Source organism: Eretmochelys imbricata, chromosome 7, assembly GCF_965152235.1.
Source record: "Eretmochelys imbricata isolate rEreImb1 chromosome 7, rEreImb1.hap1, whole genome shotgun sequence".
NCBI lineage: Eukaryota > Metazoa > Chordata > Testudines > Cheloniidae > Eretmochelys > Eretmochelys imbricata.
The window spans coordinates 4,470,060-4,488,009 of NC_135578.1; the positions used below are offsets into that span (position 1 = coordinate 4,470,060).

The 17,950-nt window shown below is 44.3% G+C and overlaps 1 protein-coding gene across 3 annotated transcripts in view; it reads left to right on the forward strand.

Annotated features, from left to right (window-relative positions):
- The window catches only part of PTPRG (protein tyrosine phosphatase receptor type G), a 621,190-nt gene that overhangs the window by 391,429 nt on the left and 211,811 nt on the right, over positions 1-17,950 (forward strand). For all 3 annotated transcript variants that reach the window (XM_077822059.1, XM_077822061.1, XM_077822060.1), the window contains exon 5: positions 15,222-15,317. In XM_077822059.1, the coding sequence (XP_077678185.1) occupies positions 15,222-15,317 (96 nt within the window). The remainder of the gene's footprint in view (positions 1-15,221; positions 15,318-17,950) is intronic.

A 17,950-nucleotide genomic window follows, 5' to 3' on the forward strand; every position in this document is an offset into this window, starting at 1 on the left:
CCCATCCACAGACCGCACCAGAACCACCCAGTATAACAAGGAGAGCCAGTCCCCACAATGATGGTATTGCCCAGGGGGCAGCAGGCAGTCTGAGTAGCTAGGTTGCCATCTGGAGCTGCTTCTTGGTGACCTCTGCTTCAGCCTCAGTTGTGCTGTCCTTGCACAGTGCGGAGACACTGGTTGCCCTGCCCCCCAAACTGCTGGCTATTGTCCATGCGACTGAGGGGATACTCAGACCTCGGCATGATCCCCGAATCCTATCCGTCCAGGCTGGAAATGGAGGAGGGGCTCCCTGGCATTTGCAGCGGCACAGGTGAGATTTGGCCGAAACAGGTTACTCACGGGGGGGCTGCCATGCAGCAAAGCACTGAAGCGCGGGCTTCGCGTCCCTCTTGGAAGCAGTCTCCCTCTCATTCGTCTTCAAGTTTAAAGCAGAGCACAACGTGCTGAGGCTTTGCAAAAGAGGGATGGGGTTCGTGGCTTGTCGGAATTAAGCAAGCGCCCAAGAGCTGGGCTGAACTTGGGCCTGTAAAATGAAATTTGAACCGAACAGCTTACTTAACAGTGCTGTTCTCTTCGCCAGAAGCCTGACAACTCAGTGGATTTTTTCCTTTTCATTGAGCTCAGTGGGCACTATATTGAGTCTCAGAAAAACTGAAACTGTGAAGAGTGGTTATTATACTCAAATTCCATAGAATAAGGAATAATACACTTGAAAGAAGGAGATGGAGGGGCAGGGAACCTTAAAATATCCAGGCTTAAGCAGCAGTGTAGTCAAAGTGCTCAAAGGGACTCTTGGTGTGGCTGCCTGGGGATTTCTGCAGAAAGGGGCCAGTCTGTGGAGGGGGTGGGCAGGAGTTAGATTTGTGTTTTTATTTCACACTGTGGTAGAATAACTGTGACATTTTGCAGATGATTTTGGTACAGAGAGTTTGTGTTTGCAAGTGGATTTGCAGATGTGTTGATGGGCAGGTTTCAACATCTCTTGAGAAAATTGTGCAATTTCCAGAAGCTTTACATTTTCACACAGTTTTAGTATTCACTTGAATATTTTACCTTTCATGATCCTCTTTATGCAAGCAAAATGTTAAAGTGTAGTTCTTTTGATCTGATAGTGCTAATTTGGAAGTGGATGACACATGAGTTCAGAGAATGAGATGGAGACAAAACCTCCACCTCCTGATAGTTTGTTACTAATTTTTCCAGTTGTTGAAGGAGTACAATAATTCTCATTGTTGCAAGACAAGCAGTGTAATGTTGCATAGTAATATTGTATGTTAAATGTGTTGCAATAATATCCCTCTACAAAACCATGTTGTCTGTTCAGGGCCGGATTAACTCTCCTGTGGGCCTCGGGCTAAAATCATAGAATCATAGAATATCAGGGTTGGAAGGGACCTCAGGAGGTCATCTAGTCCAACCCCCTGCTCAAAGCAGGACCAACACCAGCTAAATCATCCCAGCCAGGGCTTTGTCAAGCCAGGCCTTAAAAACCTCTAAGGATGGAGATTCCACCACCTCTCTAGGTAACACATTCCAGTGTTTCACCACCCTCCTAGTGAAAAAGTTTTTCCTAATATCCAACCTAACCCTCCCCCACTGCAACTTGAGACCATTACTCCTATTAGATTTTGTGGGGTCCCTGGGGGTTTGGAGTGCAGGAGTGGGCTCAGGGCTGGGCAGGGGATTGGGGTGCAGCTCCATCTGAGGGGGTGGGGCCAGGGATGGGACAGGGGGTTGGGGTGCAGCAGGAGGTTTGGGGTATGGGGTCTGGGAGGAAGTTTGGGTGCAGGAGGGGGCTCTGGGCTGGGATAGGGGGTTGGGGTGCAGGTGGGATGTGGGGTCTGGGAGGGCGTTTGGGTGCAGGAGAGGGCTCTGGGCTGGGACACGGGGTTGGGGTGCAGGTGGGGTGCAGGGTCTGGGAGGGAGTTTGGGTGCAGGAGGGAGCGCTGGGCTGGGGTAGGGGGTTGGGGTGCAGGCTCTAGGCTCTGACTGGGAGGTGCTTATCTCGGGCGGCTCCTGGTCGGGGCACAGCAGGGCTAAGGCAGGATCCCTGCCTGTCCTGGCTCCGTGCTGCTCTGCTCCCCGAGGTGGCCGGCATGTCCAGCCCCTAGGCGGAGGGGCCAGGCCACTGTGTGCGGTGCATGCCGCCAGTTTCCCTGTCAATGGGAGCTGCAGAGCCGGCGTTGGGGATGTGCAGAGATTCTCTGAACGCCCTTCACCTAGGGGCCCCAAGGGCATGCTGGCGAGCTGGTGCTCATGGCTCCAGCCCATGCAGGGGGTGGGCCGGCAAGGCTTGGGGACCAGTGTCCGGCCCGTGGCACAGAGACTTGCCACGGGCAAGATGAAAAGAAGCAGCGGGCCACATCCAGCCTGTGGAGGTCCCCCTTAGCCTGAGGCCCTCGGCTGCAGCCCCTAACGCCCCTGCGTTAATCTGGCCCTGTGTCTGGTGCCACTAGAATGTCGCAGAGAAAACCTTTGTTTTCTACATTTTTGAAAGTGTTTGGTCACCAGGTCAGGTGATGAGAAAGGAGCTGTGAATTTTGTGAGAAAACTAGCCACCAAATTCTTCTCTCCAGTTAAGGTGATACAAATCTGGATTAATTCTACTGTGGTCAATGGAGTTATTCTGACTTTACAGCAGTGTAACTGGGAGTAGAATTTGGCCCCATGAATCAGCCGTTGTAGCTTGGATGGGAGTCAGATATGAACTGCACTGTTGCTACCTGACACTGCACGGTTTGGCTCTTAGCCACTGGAACCTATCAACTACAAAATTCATTTTAATTTAAAGTGAGACTGCTATTGAACACAGGGGGTGAGTCACCGGAGCAGTCCGCCTAGGAAGCTACACTGTTATTGGCTTTTAACTTCCTCTGAATTCATCAGAGAACTGTGTAAAACTTTACAAACTTCTTAAGTTACAACTTAGAAACCAACTGCATGACGAGTTTACATTCTAAACAGCCAAAGGGTAACAGAATGGGATACGATGTACAAGAAGAAAATCAAGAACTGAGGCACAGAGAGGTTACATCGAAGATATTCCAAAGAGACTAGTGATTTGGGATGCCTTGACTTAGGGCCTGCTTAGTGCCCGCAATAGGATAGCACCACCTCTGCTTCAAGTCTGTCCTTCCTCTCTCTCACCATGAATCCAAGAAAACACCAGAAGTTCACACAGAGAACTAAATTGCGTTTAGCACCGTTGCATGTTTTATTAGAGAAACTCTGCCTTTTGGATTACTGCGCTATCTTGGATAGAAATGGTTATTCAGTAAAATATGGGAGAGCGCACTTTAAATATGTCACAGAGCACTTGGAGTGAGTCACTCATTGCCGTATAGTTCACAGCTCAGCAAACAAAAATAATTCTGCTAGTATATTGCCTGGGTGAGTTCACATCCCCTCTGCGATACGAATGGCCTTCCTGCCCAGTGGAAAGCTAGTGAAAACCTACTTCATCTGCTGCATGGATCAGAGCCCAAAGATGCCACAAAACTACAAATATCTCAGAATTTGTTCTAAACCCTTCTGAATAGCATTAAATGGAATGAAAGAGCTCCCTTCCTAACCCTCCTCAAAATAACCCAGTAAACCATGCAAGATGCTCTGAATTCCATACCACAAGAAGAAGAAACTGCAGTAAGCCATGATCTCTCAGAGGAATCCCAGAGCTCGTGCATCTTAAAAAGCTAGAGTAAATGGTATTTGAAATTGTATTAATCAGACATGCTGAGAAAAGTGTGATCTTTTTCAATATGGTTTTTTTAAAGGTACAGTAGTTTTATAACGAGCATTTCAGTGTCTGTCTCCTGCTGAGAATAGGTTGGCAGTGTGACCAGGTGCATGGGATGGACCAAACTGAGAATGCTACACTCAGGGCAGACTGCAAGAATCAGGGCAGACAATCCCCCAAAACTGGTGGTTTATTCTATAATTAGATTCCCCAAGTCAGTAACAAAAGAGTTTCTTCAGTAGCACACTGGTTAACCAGAAGCCAAACATAGTTCTCTTGATGCATTCTAGCCCTAGGTTCCCATCCAGACAAACTGGTCTAATGTAGTGAGAGGTTACTGAAAACCCAATTCGCCATATTTGAGGTTCTGCTGATCCCAAAGGAACAGACATTTACCCGCAGGTCAATATGTATCTCAGTTCTTACCCAAATAGCATGCTGTCAGCCAATCCTTAGTAAACTAACTAAAGATTTTATTAAGAAAAGAAAAGCGGAGAGTTATAGATCATAATAGATCTAATAGATCATATACATACATATGATTGCAAAGTCCTTATATCAGGTTTGTAGCAGTGATGTTCTAGACGGCTGGCTTGCAAAAGTCTCTCTGATAACTTCCAAAAGATGGGAAGGTCCTCAGTCCATGGTTCAAGATGCTCCTTTTAGTTGTAAATCCACAGTCCCGAGACTTGGAGCAGGAAAGAGGCGAAATGGAGATGTCTCAGGTGTCTGTATCCTCTGCCATGTGCATGGAAAGTAACTGTCCCAAACAGTGCCCACAGCCCCTGTGTATGGCCCAAAGTGGAGTTCAGGGTCCCATGAGCATACCACATGGCCCTGCATATTTTGCTGAATCACAGGGGGTGGCCATTGGCTCCTCGCTGTACAGGCACCAACTTTTGTTGGCGCCGGTGGGTGCCCGCCTCGACTCTGCCCCCTCCTTGCCCCATTGGACCCCTCCCAAAACCCGCACCCCAGCCCCGCCTCTTCCCTGAGCACACCACGTTCCTCCTCCTCCTCCTCCTCCCTCCCAGCGCTTGCCGTGCAGAACAGCTGTTTCATGGCGGGCAAGCGCTGGGAGGGGGGCGAAGCAGGACGCAGCAGCACGCTCAGGGGAGGAGGCAGAGCAGAGCGGAGGCGGAGGTGAGCTGGGGCGGGGAGCTGCCAGTGGGTACAGAGCACCCACCGATTTTTCCCCATGGGTGCTCCAGCCCCGGAGCACACAAGGAGTCGGCACTTATGCCTCGCTTTCTGAGGCATCCACTGGAGAGGCCTACTGGACGGGCTGAGTTTCTTCAATGGCCCATTGTGAGTGTGGCGTGTCCTTAATGGGCCATGAACACATAGCTGGCTAGCCCTGATGTAAATCTCTCTGGGGGTGCCACCTAGGTACACAACACATGTTTGAGATAGATACCCAGCCAATATTCATAAACTTCAGATACAGGATTTAACCAGGATAATCATACTTCACAGATTGTAACTTTTCCGTTGACACCTTAGATTATATACATTTTATCACATGTAGTGCAATTGTGCAACAGTGGTAGCAACAGTGATATAAATGGTCATCTTCCTTTTCATAACAGCATCACAGGCAGATCCTAGCATTCTTCCACCATCTTTGTTCCAGTAAAGTTTTAGACCCTTTCTTGATATTTAGGAATGCAAATGCATTCATCAAAGAGGAACCAAAGTACAGGAAGATTTGGCATTTCAGAACTTGGAGTTGCCATCTGGAATCCACAAAACACTTGCATCCCTTCGGTAAAATACTTTAGTTGAGGGTTGGCTTTCCTTCAGGGTATTCTTTCCTTATAAGAAGGACTTAATGTGATCCCAAATTCCAAGGTCAAGCTCTGGGAAAGTTATGGGGACGATATGTGTAACAGCCACATATAACAGCAATTACATTTATAAAATTAGTCCATCCATTTTTGGTTCTCAGCCACTTCCTGAAGCGTCCTGTAAATTACCTGTTTCAGTTTGCACACTAGACACCAGCTAAGCACAGGCTCCAATTTTTCTGTTTTCCCGGCATCCAGTTTTATAAAGTAATGCTGCTGCTGTTGGGTTGTTTTGTCCATTAGACAAAAGTCAGAGAGTTGCCGCTGTGTGTTTATATGCACACTAGCTTTTCATAGTGGTCTGGAATCCTCTGCATTCAGATTCTAGTTCTGTAAAGTGGATAAGGGGCAGTACTCCAAACAACAGTCCATTTAAAACAACACCTCTCTTGCAAAGTCCAAACAATGAGCTTGATCCAAAGCCCATAGAAAGATGGCTGTTGATTGCAACCTGCTTTGGATCAGGCCCTAGGTGCAAATGGGTATCATTCACATGCACGCGTCTGGGCAAATTCTATGACAAAAGAGCTATAGGTTGGTTAGGAATGGGTGTGTGTTTGTAACTTAATTCCGTGGCATTCCAGTGATATAATCAAGTACCTCTATTCTGTGCGTCCAAGGTACTTGAACATGGCCCATCACCATGGTATCTGAGCGCCTTACAATCTTTAATGCATTTATCCTCAAACACCCTTGTGAGGCAGGGAAGTGCTGTGACTGCCACTGTACAGGTGGGTAACTGAGACAGAGAGAGGCTACATGACTTACCCAAGGTTACACAGATGTCTGTAGCAGAGCAGGGACTTGACCCCAAGTCTCCTGAATCCTAAACTAGTGCCCTGACCGCTGGACGATCCTTCCTTTCAACCTTGTGTCAGTATTCCCAACTTCGATCCTTCAAAAATCATGAGTCAGGCCCCAAAATCATGAGATTGGCTTAAAAATAATGAGCTTTTCAAAAAATAAATAATGTTTGGTTCTTTGTATTTGCCTTTTGCTTTCTGTGCCATAAGAATACACTCACTTCGTGTTACCTGGCTTTTCTCTTCAACCATAAGGGCTGGAAATGTATCTTTTTAAACAAAACTGGTGTTCTTTTGGAATCACATGACTCCAGGACCGAGGGCTTTAAGAAAAAAACACCAAATATAATGAGACTTGTGATTGAATTAGAGGAGTTGGTGTCATTGATTGTAATTTTACATCCTCCTCTTGGTTGTTATTTATTATTTGTATTACCGTAGTACCTAAGAGCCTTGTTTATGTACAGGGACCCCATTGTGATCGGTGCTGTACAGTTACCTGCTAGTGGCATGTAAATGATACTTTTTTTGCACACTCACTCTGCCAAACTGTAAACTTACCATTCACGTGTCTCTAAAGAGAACCTGGTAAATATACAGCTAACAAGATAATATGACAAATCCAGTCATAGTTCAAGGAAATTAACTAGAAAAGAAGCACAAAAAATCATAAACCCTATATGGCCCCTATTTAAAATATTTTTAACTTTGTTTACATGTACATGTTATAAGCATTTCATGCATTTGGAAGAAATATAAGAAGTTTAAGATAAAACACGTGTAAAGGGGGAAAAGAGCAAAAATATGAAGTGTGGGTGGGGTAATAACCACAACACTATAATGCTGGGTTGTAGTGTGTTTTGAAATAGATTTATTGCTGATTTCTTGTTGGTTTTGAATGATTTATAACATTTTACTTGTGGCAGAGTGTTGCAATCTATGTTGTCATAGAAATTCTATTGAATTTATTGTTCCATTTATCCAAAACGATTTTCCAGACTTCATTTCATGGTGAATCATATGGCTGTTACTCGGAGTACAAAGCAATTTCAAAAAAGTTTTATGTTATGGACAACATAAACACTGCAGCTATTACATTCATTTGTATCTCTATAATATGAACCTAACGCACATTCCCTTAGCATCAAATTTGTCCACACCGTATAGCCACTCACCCTATGGAAATGAGAGTACCACTTCCTCATTTGGGACAGGGAGCCGGGTGTGGGAAATATTTATTGCTCAAAATACAAATCAAAATTCTGGCATGCCAGACTACTACTCTTTCTTCATTCCTGACTTAACCCTCAAGGTGCAGAGTGTGTGGGCCCTGAGCCAGCAAAGCATTTAACACATGAATCATCTCATTAATTTCTCTTTGACTCATTAATTGACTACTGGGACTTCAATGGGCCTGCTCATGCATTGAAGTACTTGCTGGATTGGCATCAGAATTCTGAGCATCTTGTAGGATTGGGGTGAGAAGGGCACATAACAGTCATCTCGTGTGACTTCTTCCATAACATAGGTCAAATCACATCTCTTCTACAGTACTCATAGGCCAGTGGTCCCCAAACTTTTTATGTCACGCCCTTCCTTATGCTTAACATAATCTGTCCGTGTTCCTCCGGGGGCCGGGAGCTGGGCTGTGGTCGGGGCCTTGGCTGGGGGATAGGCTGGGGCCAGAGCAGGAGAGGAACTGGGCGGCACTTCCTCACAGCCCCTTGTGGGTAAGGTTGCCAACCCTCCAGGATTGCCCTGGAGTCTCCAGGAATTAAAAATTAATCTTTCATTAAAGATCATATCATATGATGAAACCTCCAGGAATACATGCAACCAAAATTGGCAACCATGCTTGTGGGAGCTGGCCCAGGCCACAGCTGGAAGTAGGGCTGGGGCCGGAAGCAGGGCTGGGGCCAGATGCGGGGAGCTGGACCACAGTCAGAGGCCAGGAGCCGAAGCTGGGGCCTTGGCTGGAGGAGGGGCCAGAGCTGGAGCGGAACTGAGGGCAGAGTGGGGCAGGGTGGCTCTCCCTCTCTGCTCCCATGGGGGCTGGCCCGGGCCTCACTGCACCCCCCCCCCCTGTATGTTGGGTGTGCCCCACAGTTTAGTGCCATAGACAACGAATGGCTATTATCAAAAATGAACACAAAACCCCAGCAATATTTTATCCTAATTCCAAGATGTGCACATGCCAAAAATGAGCTACCATGTGATCTCATTGTTCTTGGTTACCCCTCTGACTCCCTACAGCTTGCAACTTTGCATCGTTTATCAGATTGCAAATGCTTCAGACGGAGCCTTTTTCTTTGTTCTGTAGTGTGTCTGAGCACTGTAAAATGCTGAGTGACCGTGGCAGTAATAGAGGCCTGCCCTTGCCTAAAACCTTATTGTTGAGTAAGGGGTTATGAAGAAGAAAGTTGTCTCCCAGTTCTTTTCTTTTCTTTTCTTTTTTCTTTCAAAATTCTGTTTTAATACATCAAGCCCTTATAAAGGTATTGGGGAAAAAAACCCACATGGTCCTTCTCCCCTCAACCAAGCAGGTATAGCATATGCTACAAATCAGAAGTTTTACATATATTAAGAAGAGAAGTAAATCTAGGATTTACACTGTTGCAATCAAGATTCGAACATGGTCCTAGATAATTTATATGTCTAATCAAATAGATGACATCAGCCAGTTCCCTACAAATCTGTGCACATATTTAAAACAGAATAAATTAGCTGCATACAGGCTTTCAATAACAACAACAAAATCATGTATGATTCATAGTCTTAGCATACAATTTATTTTTGTGCCAGCCATTTTAAATCTTGCTGTAAAAGTGGTTGAGAATAATTCCTTCTTACAGTATGAGCAGCAAAAGGTAATAATTAAGGATGCATGTATTCAGTGATTAACTTCATTGTATAAAGCAAATATTTCAGACTTTTTATTTCAATGCACCATGCAAAGTTGCTGTCTACCTGCTATCCCTTTGAGTTCCATTCTTCTAAAAATATTCTGGGTCTCCAACACAGTATGTAATGTGACAGGGTCGGGCCAGATGGCTACAGGAGAGTAATAGAAGGCAGATATATTAGCCCCAGGCTAAGTAGGTCCCTTTTCCCTGGGTAAGGTAATGGAGGGTTCCAGAACAGTCAGGAACCTTCTGGAGACAATTAAGACAGGCTGATTAGAACACCTGCAGTCAATCAAGAAGCTGCTATAATCAATTAAGGAAGGCTAATCAGGGCACCTGGGTTTTAAAAAGGAGCTCACTTCAGTTTGTGGTGCGCGTGTGGGGAGCTGGGAGCAAGAGGCACTAGGAGCTGAGAACGCATACTGTTGGAGGACTGAGATATGCAAGCATTATCAGACACTGAGAGGAAGGTCCTATGGTGAGGATAAAGAAGGTGTTGGGAGGAGGCCATGGGGAAGTAGCCCAGGGAGTTGTAGCTGTCGCAGAGCTGTTCCAGGAAGCACTCTAGACAGCTGCAATCCACAGGGCCCTGGACTGGAACCCAGAGTGGAGGGCGAGCCCGGGTTCCCCCCAAACCTCCCAACTCCTGGTCAGACACAGGAGGAGTCGACCTGGACTGTGGGTTCAGAAAAACGGCCAAGCTGAGGGCTGCTGTGAAGCTCCAAGGCGAGCAAATCCGCCAATAAGCGCAAGACCCACCAAGGTAGAGGAGGAACTTTGTCACAGTAATAAACCCACATAACTGTTGCCTTTGCACCTAACTGGCTGAGTCACCAGAAAATTGGCTGTCCTACAAAAGCTTTTTATTCTTACCCCGCTTTAAATTGCATGTTAGCCCTGTGTGTCCAGGGAAGGGAACGAGCAGAAAGCTAATTGCAATGATGCCGTCCACATGCTGGCATTCCTAATACCTTCGCATATTTTTTTATTCTACTTCTGTGACAGCACAATGAGCTGTTGTTGATTTTTAATCTAAGACTAATTTGTCCAGGGAGGTTGCACTGGGGCAATAGCTTTGGCAGCCTTGTTTAAAGCTCTTAATTATTTTTTTAAAATACTTGGCACCTGGCCAAGTCTCATTGCTTGGGTTCCACAATCACTTTAAATTTTCTTGGACCCTTTGGGCTCCATTTAATACTCATCTTTGTTTTACTTTCGTCTGTGCTGCAAGAAGTTAACTGAGAGTGTCCGTACTATATGTAAACTCTTCTCCTCTGCAGCCCTCATCTGTGGCAATGGGGATGCCTATCTGTAGCTCTTCTGTCTTGAAAGCAGATCTAAAAGATACAATCCAAACAGAAATTAAAAACCACTCCTTATGCCATATTGAAAGACCCAGGGCAGAAGTCTCCAGGGTACACCAGACCTTATTTTAAAGGTGTAATCGGGTGAGTTGTACTTTGAGAGAGGTTTAGAATCAGCAGAAATTGATAGACATTAAATGTGCATTAAGAACTGTGTGTAAACATGTACCAGGAGGGCCTGTCCCGTGAAGAGCCTGGGGCCAGCAGCAGTCCTCTTCTGAGGGAGAACCCTGTTAAGAACAGGTTGGCCTTGGTAGTTTGGAATTGGTTGGGTGATTGGCTGATGTGCACCTGACTCGTATAAAGGCAGAAAGTGCCATCTGAGAGGGAAGCTGCAGGAAGTAGGTTGGCTTTTGTGGTAGGCCCTGGGGTAAAGGGACTGGGGAAGAGTTGCTAGGAGCAGGGAGGATCTGGCAAGGAAGCCCTGTGTTAGATTGTTGGATTTATGTTGCACTGTGGGGAAGACTGTTGATGCCACTGATAAATGGTGCACTGAAGAAGCACCTGAGCAGATCCTGGGTACGGTACTAATTATTTTCTGGGCTGGGAAACAGGCTAGCAGCCTACAGAACATACCGCATTTCATTGTGGTATGGACAAAAATATCTAGGGTTAATGTTACATGAGGGGTTTCACTCTAACCCTGTTTTCATTCACTTGTAACTCAGGCTTGATTTCTCCTGCAAAATGAATCTTTCTCAAGTCTGAGAAAAAACAATCCAGCTATTTCCAAGTACAGGGGGAGTGAAAAATATAAACTTTTCCCATTATAAGAAAATTTTTGCAACCAAAGCAGTTCTGGGGAGAAGACTGGCAAGGAAGTAACCCTCTGAGGGGAGACTTGCCTCTGTGTGTTCCAGTGAAGCTTTGCTTTGATTTGACTAAGTTAGCCACTGAAAATTTCATGCTGCTCGTGTATGGTGCAGTTTGCATGAGAAATGTTTGCAAGGCATGTAAAACATGCAGCTACGGAAACTTATGCTGCATGTGTGAGCCACATAGTGAAATGTTTTGAAGGTCCATTTAGGCCCCCGCTGACTTTGTAAGCAGTTAAGGAGTCATAAAAGGTTGGTGTAAACCTAGTATTTTGGGTGAGAAGCAGCGCGGCTCTTCTTGCCTGAAGGACCTGTCACTGGGGAAGGCTTTTGGCTGTAAAGCTGTCAAGAAGGCTACATGGAACACGGCACTCTAGTGATGTCTAACCAAATAGTTTCAGATTGTGGAATTTATACTTATAAAGATTGTCAGATTCTTCCAAGTGTGAAGAGGTTCAGAGTCTGGGAGAATAAGCTGCTGCTTTTTATGTTTTTTACTCCCCACATTTCCCCCCCCCCCCTCAGAATAAAGCAATAGCCCCCGTAGCATACAAAAACCTGCATTTGGGCTACCTACTGTAATACTCAAAAGTCAGGGAATGTCACAATTAAGGTTACACAGGCAACCTTAACTCTGCTCCCTCATGCATATTCTAGTGCTCATATATGCCATTATAATAAGATACCATTTTTCTGCAACATTCAGTACACTTTTGTAGTATCTTGTAGTCATGGTCCATGTGTGCCAGACAGAGTCCATGAAAATCATTTATACCTAAAGGGCACAGCACATTGTACATATTAAGCATATAACAATGAGCAATAGTGAAAATTTACTGGCATATTTATGTCGCCTATGTATGCAGTGAAGTTAGCTTTATAGCTAATTGTCTTTTCTCTGAATTGTAGTTAAGGAAGTCTGTGCTGCTGATAGAAAACGTTAGGTTAAAATGTCTATTAGTGAAGATCTGCCAGACTCCAGCTGGCAGGAGCAGCCAAAGTATGGACCTTCGGATGTTCAGAAAACGTCCTGCAGTTTTTGCTGGACTTCTCTACCCTGTGCTGTTTAGCTGTTTGCTTCAACCCTCCCATCGCCCAGTCTCTCTGCCTCAGCTTCACTCCACACTTGTCCCCCTTCTCCCCTGCGTTGGCTTCTTCACCCCAGCTCCCTACAATATCTTTTCTCCCTCCCCTTTGCTTTCCATTTAGCTGATCCCCTCCTAATGACCCCCGCCCTGGCCAAAAAAAATAAACAACTCATCATGGAATTAACCTGCCATTAGCTGCTATCTCTGTTTGTTCTGCTGGTGTGTTCTACCCCTTCCCCCACTCTGTGTCTGTCTTGTCTATTTTGATTGTAAGCTCTTTGGAGTAGGAACAGTCTACTACTGGGTTTGTACAGGGCCTAGCACAGTGAAGCTTTGGTTGGTCCTCAGATACCACTGTAATAAACATGTTTCATAATAATATTATACAAGACCATTCTGATAATGGAACACACATTAAGTATAAAAAAATGAAAATATGCTACACATGTATCTGAAGTTGCTGAAAAAAGTATATTGTATTATGGGAGGAAGTAGTATGTGATCACATGATCAAACTGTGTCAGAATACCAGGTTTCACATGCAGTTTAACTGTGGAAATTTGAGTAATTAACCATGGCCGTGTTATCTTCCTCTTAACACTACTTCTGTGTGACGCATGCACATATAAATTATGGCACTCCTTGGAAGACTCTACTCCTAAATTCCTTCCAGCCATATGCTCATGTAGGCATGTTAGTGTGTGACAAATTAAAATACTTTTTCATACAGTACAGTTCCCCTTGATTTGACTGATACAGTTAAGAGCACCGCCCTCTGTGGAAAGACATCAGGGGAGCTCCATGAAAATGTTTCAACACATGGTAATCAGGCAGGTATATACTGTTGATTAGACTCTGCAGTTGCAGTGCTGAGATGGAGGATCTCAACTCGACCATTTCACCAAAGTCATTTGCACTGTTATCCAAAAGTCTATTATAAAAGTTAATTTCCTTAAAATATTATGAGCAAAGATGGTCTATAATGATTTTGGCTTATAACTGAACTCACTGAACGATACTTTCCTTCATAAACTCAGATGAGGACCGTATATTAAAATTTTTTATGTGAGGAATACCCAATTGTAGTCTGTTTGTTTTAAGGGGAAGTAAAATGTAATTTACGATGTCTAGTGAGCTTCTGTCTGTAAAAGTTAAAATGAACCTTAAGCAATTCAACCTAAAATGAATTGTTTTTAATTTCAACATCAATGACTGGATGTTTCTCAGTCTGTTTGTTCAAGTCAAAAGCTGGCCAAGCCTGGAGGCATTACATTTGTAAGACACTGCCAGAATCTCTGAGCTCTGTAAATACACTGGTATATGAGGTCGGGCCGGGGGAGAGGAAATCACCTTCCGTCACTCCCAGGTTAGGGTATTTTCCAGTGGATTTTAACAATTGTTGTGAACCATTTGAGAAGTAGTTTTCTTTCTTCATTTCCACTGTTAGAGACTGATCCTCATCTTGGCCTCTTCTTTTCTCCCCATGATAATGCTTCATTAGGTCTGCAGGTGTTGCTGTAGTTTCACACCTTTAGAACCAGTGTATGCTGCCAGAACCCTGGGAATCACTGAACATGTCTGGTAACTATCCCAGGAAGATAATTACGATTTATTTTTCACTCGAGGAGGCTAAATGTGCCTTTGACATGGTTGTAGTGGAAACCTGCCTGTTGAGGCAGCATGATGCACTGATACGCATGCCGAAGCGATGATAGGATTTGTTCCACAGCGTGATCTCAGAAGAGCACAAGCCGTCTCTCAGAACCATCAGAGAGCAGGGAAGGGCAGAAACGTTGTCAGAACCAGCATGTACGTTACCCGTGTTACCGTAGGCCCTTGGGATTAGGAACTGACAGAACTGTGCACTGTACAGATGCATAGTAAGAAACAGTGTCTGCTTTGAAGCGCTTACAATCTAAATAGCAAAGATGGGCAAAGGAAATGGTGAAGAGACTTGCCCAAGGTCACCCAGCAGGCCAGTGGCAGAGTTGGGAATAGAGCCTAGGTCTCTTGATTCCTCATCCAGTGCTCTTTCCACTGGAACACACTAATCAATGTGGTGACGATAGTCAGTGTACATGAGTAGGTGTGAAGGCGCTGTTCAGTCATAATTCTTCCATATGCTGGAGCTCTTGAGGCAAAATTGGTTGATGTTTAACTGAAGTCAGGGAAAAGTATGGAACTAACTGACAGTCCTGATTATCAGAGGCTCACAAAAATGCATTGATACTGATACTCTTTTTTTTATCTCATGAATTGCTTTAGAAATAAAAAAGTAACGCTCTACATTAAAATGCTGTTTTTAAAAAAAACCTTAAAGATTTTCAAGATAAACTTGTTTAGCAGCTGTAACAGAACTGTAGAAAAGCCTGTAATGAATAAAGAAATGTGAACATGCTGGCAGAAAACGGGTGTGCCACCTAAACAGGCCGGCTGCACTGTTTATCCATTGGTTTGTTATTAAAATTCATTGCCTTGAATCTGGTCCCTGGTTACTGTCCTAGTAAAGCAGCCATGCTGTTAATCAAAATGCTAGTTAAAGGAATTCTGCTGTGTAATATTGTTTATCTTGGATTTGTAACATCTGATAGAAGGGCAGCATGTCGCCTCAGTTAAAAGTTACAGGAATAGACAATTTATTTGATTGTGTTAATTTTTACAGATGCAGATTTACTTCTACAATCCTGACGACTTTGACAGTTTTGGAGCAGCAATTTTAGAAAATCGGATAATAGGAGCCATGGCTGTGTTTTTTCAAGTAAGTTAAACGGTGGCTAAAGCGCTAAAACTAAAGAGGTCGCCAACTCTTTTTTATTCATTGAATTGTTTCTTATTTAATGGATGCATCTGTTTTCTCATTCACACCTGTCTAAATGAAAGATATTTCATATTGTCTAATGTGTGATTTAAAATGTAAATAAGTATATTTAGAAACATAATGAAAATTTTTGCATGAATTATTCTGATTTTATAGCTACTTGACTTGTGCACAGATTGGAGAGCACATTTATCATGGAACTTAATTCGCTGCTGAAGCATGTTGCTCAGGTTCTCAGAATGTTAACAGACTTATATAGAAGTGCTTCTGTTTGTAGAAAATTTTAAACTCAGACATAATTTGCCAGCAGATTAATCAATAACTTCAGTCAATTTTTCAGTAGTAGTCTCTTATTCTGAATTGCCACGGTAACAAGTTCTTGGGAAGACCACATTTCCAACTCTGTGAATTTATGCATTTCTTGTTTTAAAATGTATTTTCAAGATTATTAATGTTCATTTAGTTCATTCGTTGGTTCGGCACACTTGAGCCCTGCAGTCCTTTACAGAGACTGCTGCGTGTGATGGCTGGCAGGTCACGTCAAATTGAGATGGTGTTCAGCATCTTCGGCTTGTTTGTCAGCATCTTGGGCTTGTTTATTTTTACATCAGAAGAGAGCTTTTACTTTTCTGACTGGCGGATAAATTGAGGAGAGTGTGTTGAAGCAACTTTACACCACTGGGCTGTCACAAACAGGGTAGTATCTAATGAACAATGTGAAACAACTAAAGATAAGAACAGCCATACTGGGTCAGACCAATGGTCTGTCCAGCCCAGTATCCTGTCTTCCAACACTGGCCAATGCCAGGTGCAGTTGTAACACCGACAGACCCGGGTCGTTGGCAGGCGGAATCGAACCTGTGACCTCTGGAGCTTAGTGTATGAGCCTCGACTGCATGAGCTAAAAGCAAACTGGCTCTTAGATGAGAATGTAGAGCAGACTCATTTCTCTCTCTCTCTCGCTTCCTCCCTCCCCCCATGGTCTCGGTGCCACTAGAGGGGACAGAACACCACACCCTGAAGGTGTGTTGGTTACTCAATGTTTCTTTTTCAGAAGAACAACAAAGCTCATGGTACATCCTGTTTCTCTAATGAGTTTCAGAGGCATTGCACACCTTTGGAAAAGTAGAGGGTTTGTCCTGAAGAGCAGGTTGAGCTTTTTATTACTTTTGTGAAGCTGAATTAAAACATATGATATGTGATTGCAAGAAGAGACGATTCTGTTCAATTGAAAGGAATATGGACACATGGGTATACATGTGTTGTCTTCTTTGTTAGATGGGCAGACCTGACTTCGCTGCCCAAAGTAAATATGGCTTATCTTCTCCTTCCTTTGATTTTGACCACATTCCATGGAAAAGAGAAGGGGGCAGCTCCCCAGCTGGTATAAATTGTCATACTCCATTGGGTTGACTTCAGTGGAAATGTGCATGCAGAAAGAATTGGGGAAGAGGAGTGGCAGGGTTGGAGCGGGGGGAGGGGTAGAGTGGGGGTTGGGCTTGGGAGTCTGCAGCAAAATTTTAAATCAAAATGGGGGTCCTCGGGCTACTAAAGCCGCTCTAGAGTAGCCCTGATTAGGGAGAGCTGTGTCTAATTGGTGGATCAGGATGGATTGGTGTCTAATTGGTGGAGCCCCGGAGGCTCCTTTGCCCATTACCCAAGAAGTGGAAAAGGCACAGGAAGTGGTCAGGAGGAAAAGAAACTTTTTTCAGATGTCTTTAAAAGTTCACTGTGATTATTTTTTGTATTCCTCCACTTGCAAAACCAGGTGCCTTAGTTACCGTGAGTTCCACTTTACAGGGCTCAGAGGGAGCCATAAAACCCACTAAAAATAATGTAAGGTATTGTAAAACATCCTGATTTTAAGGTATCTTGAGCCCAGTTGAGTCTTTGGACTCCTTGGGGGAAGTAGGGAATCCACACTTTTCAGATTCCTAGCCCTGCAGGGCTTTAATGATGTGACATCTGTATGATGATGCAGCTGGGTTCCTGTGTTGCAGGAGCCATGAAATGTGATGAATGTTCTCCAATATCTCTGATCATTGCCAAAGAATGGGACTAAGCTAAATCTGAGGCATAGTGACCTGATGACAGGCCTGCCTTGTAGTTGCAAAGAATTTTTTTTCTCCTAATTTTTCTGCCTCCAAGTTTGAATTATAAACAGTTATGTATTAATGATTCACTTTTTGGATCTGTTTGAAGACTACCTTTGGGTAGCTGTATGAAAGGATGACAAGTCACCTGTGCAAATGTCTAGCTATCTGGGCCCTAATCCTGCAAAGATTTAAAGTTGTGCGGAATTCGGCACACCTGGAGTAGCCCCATTGACTTCAATGTTAAGCATGACAGCTGCAATCTTGGCCAACACTAGGGGTTGAACAACTGGGGAGTCTCTAGAGCTGAAAGCATGTGTCTTGAGCTAAAGAGCCCTGGTACATAGCGTCAGCTGGACAAGACTTTTGTCCTCTATGGATCAGGGATGCATGACACATGGTGACCAGTGGGATACATAGGCACATGTGTAAGTCTTTGCAGGGCTGGAGGGTTAGGGGATAGGGAAATTATTACATATG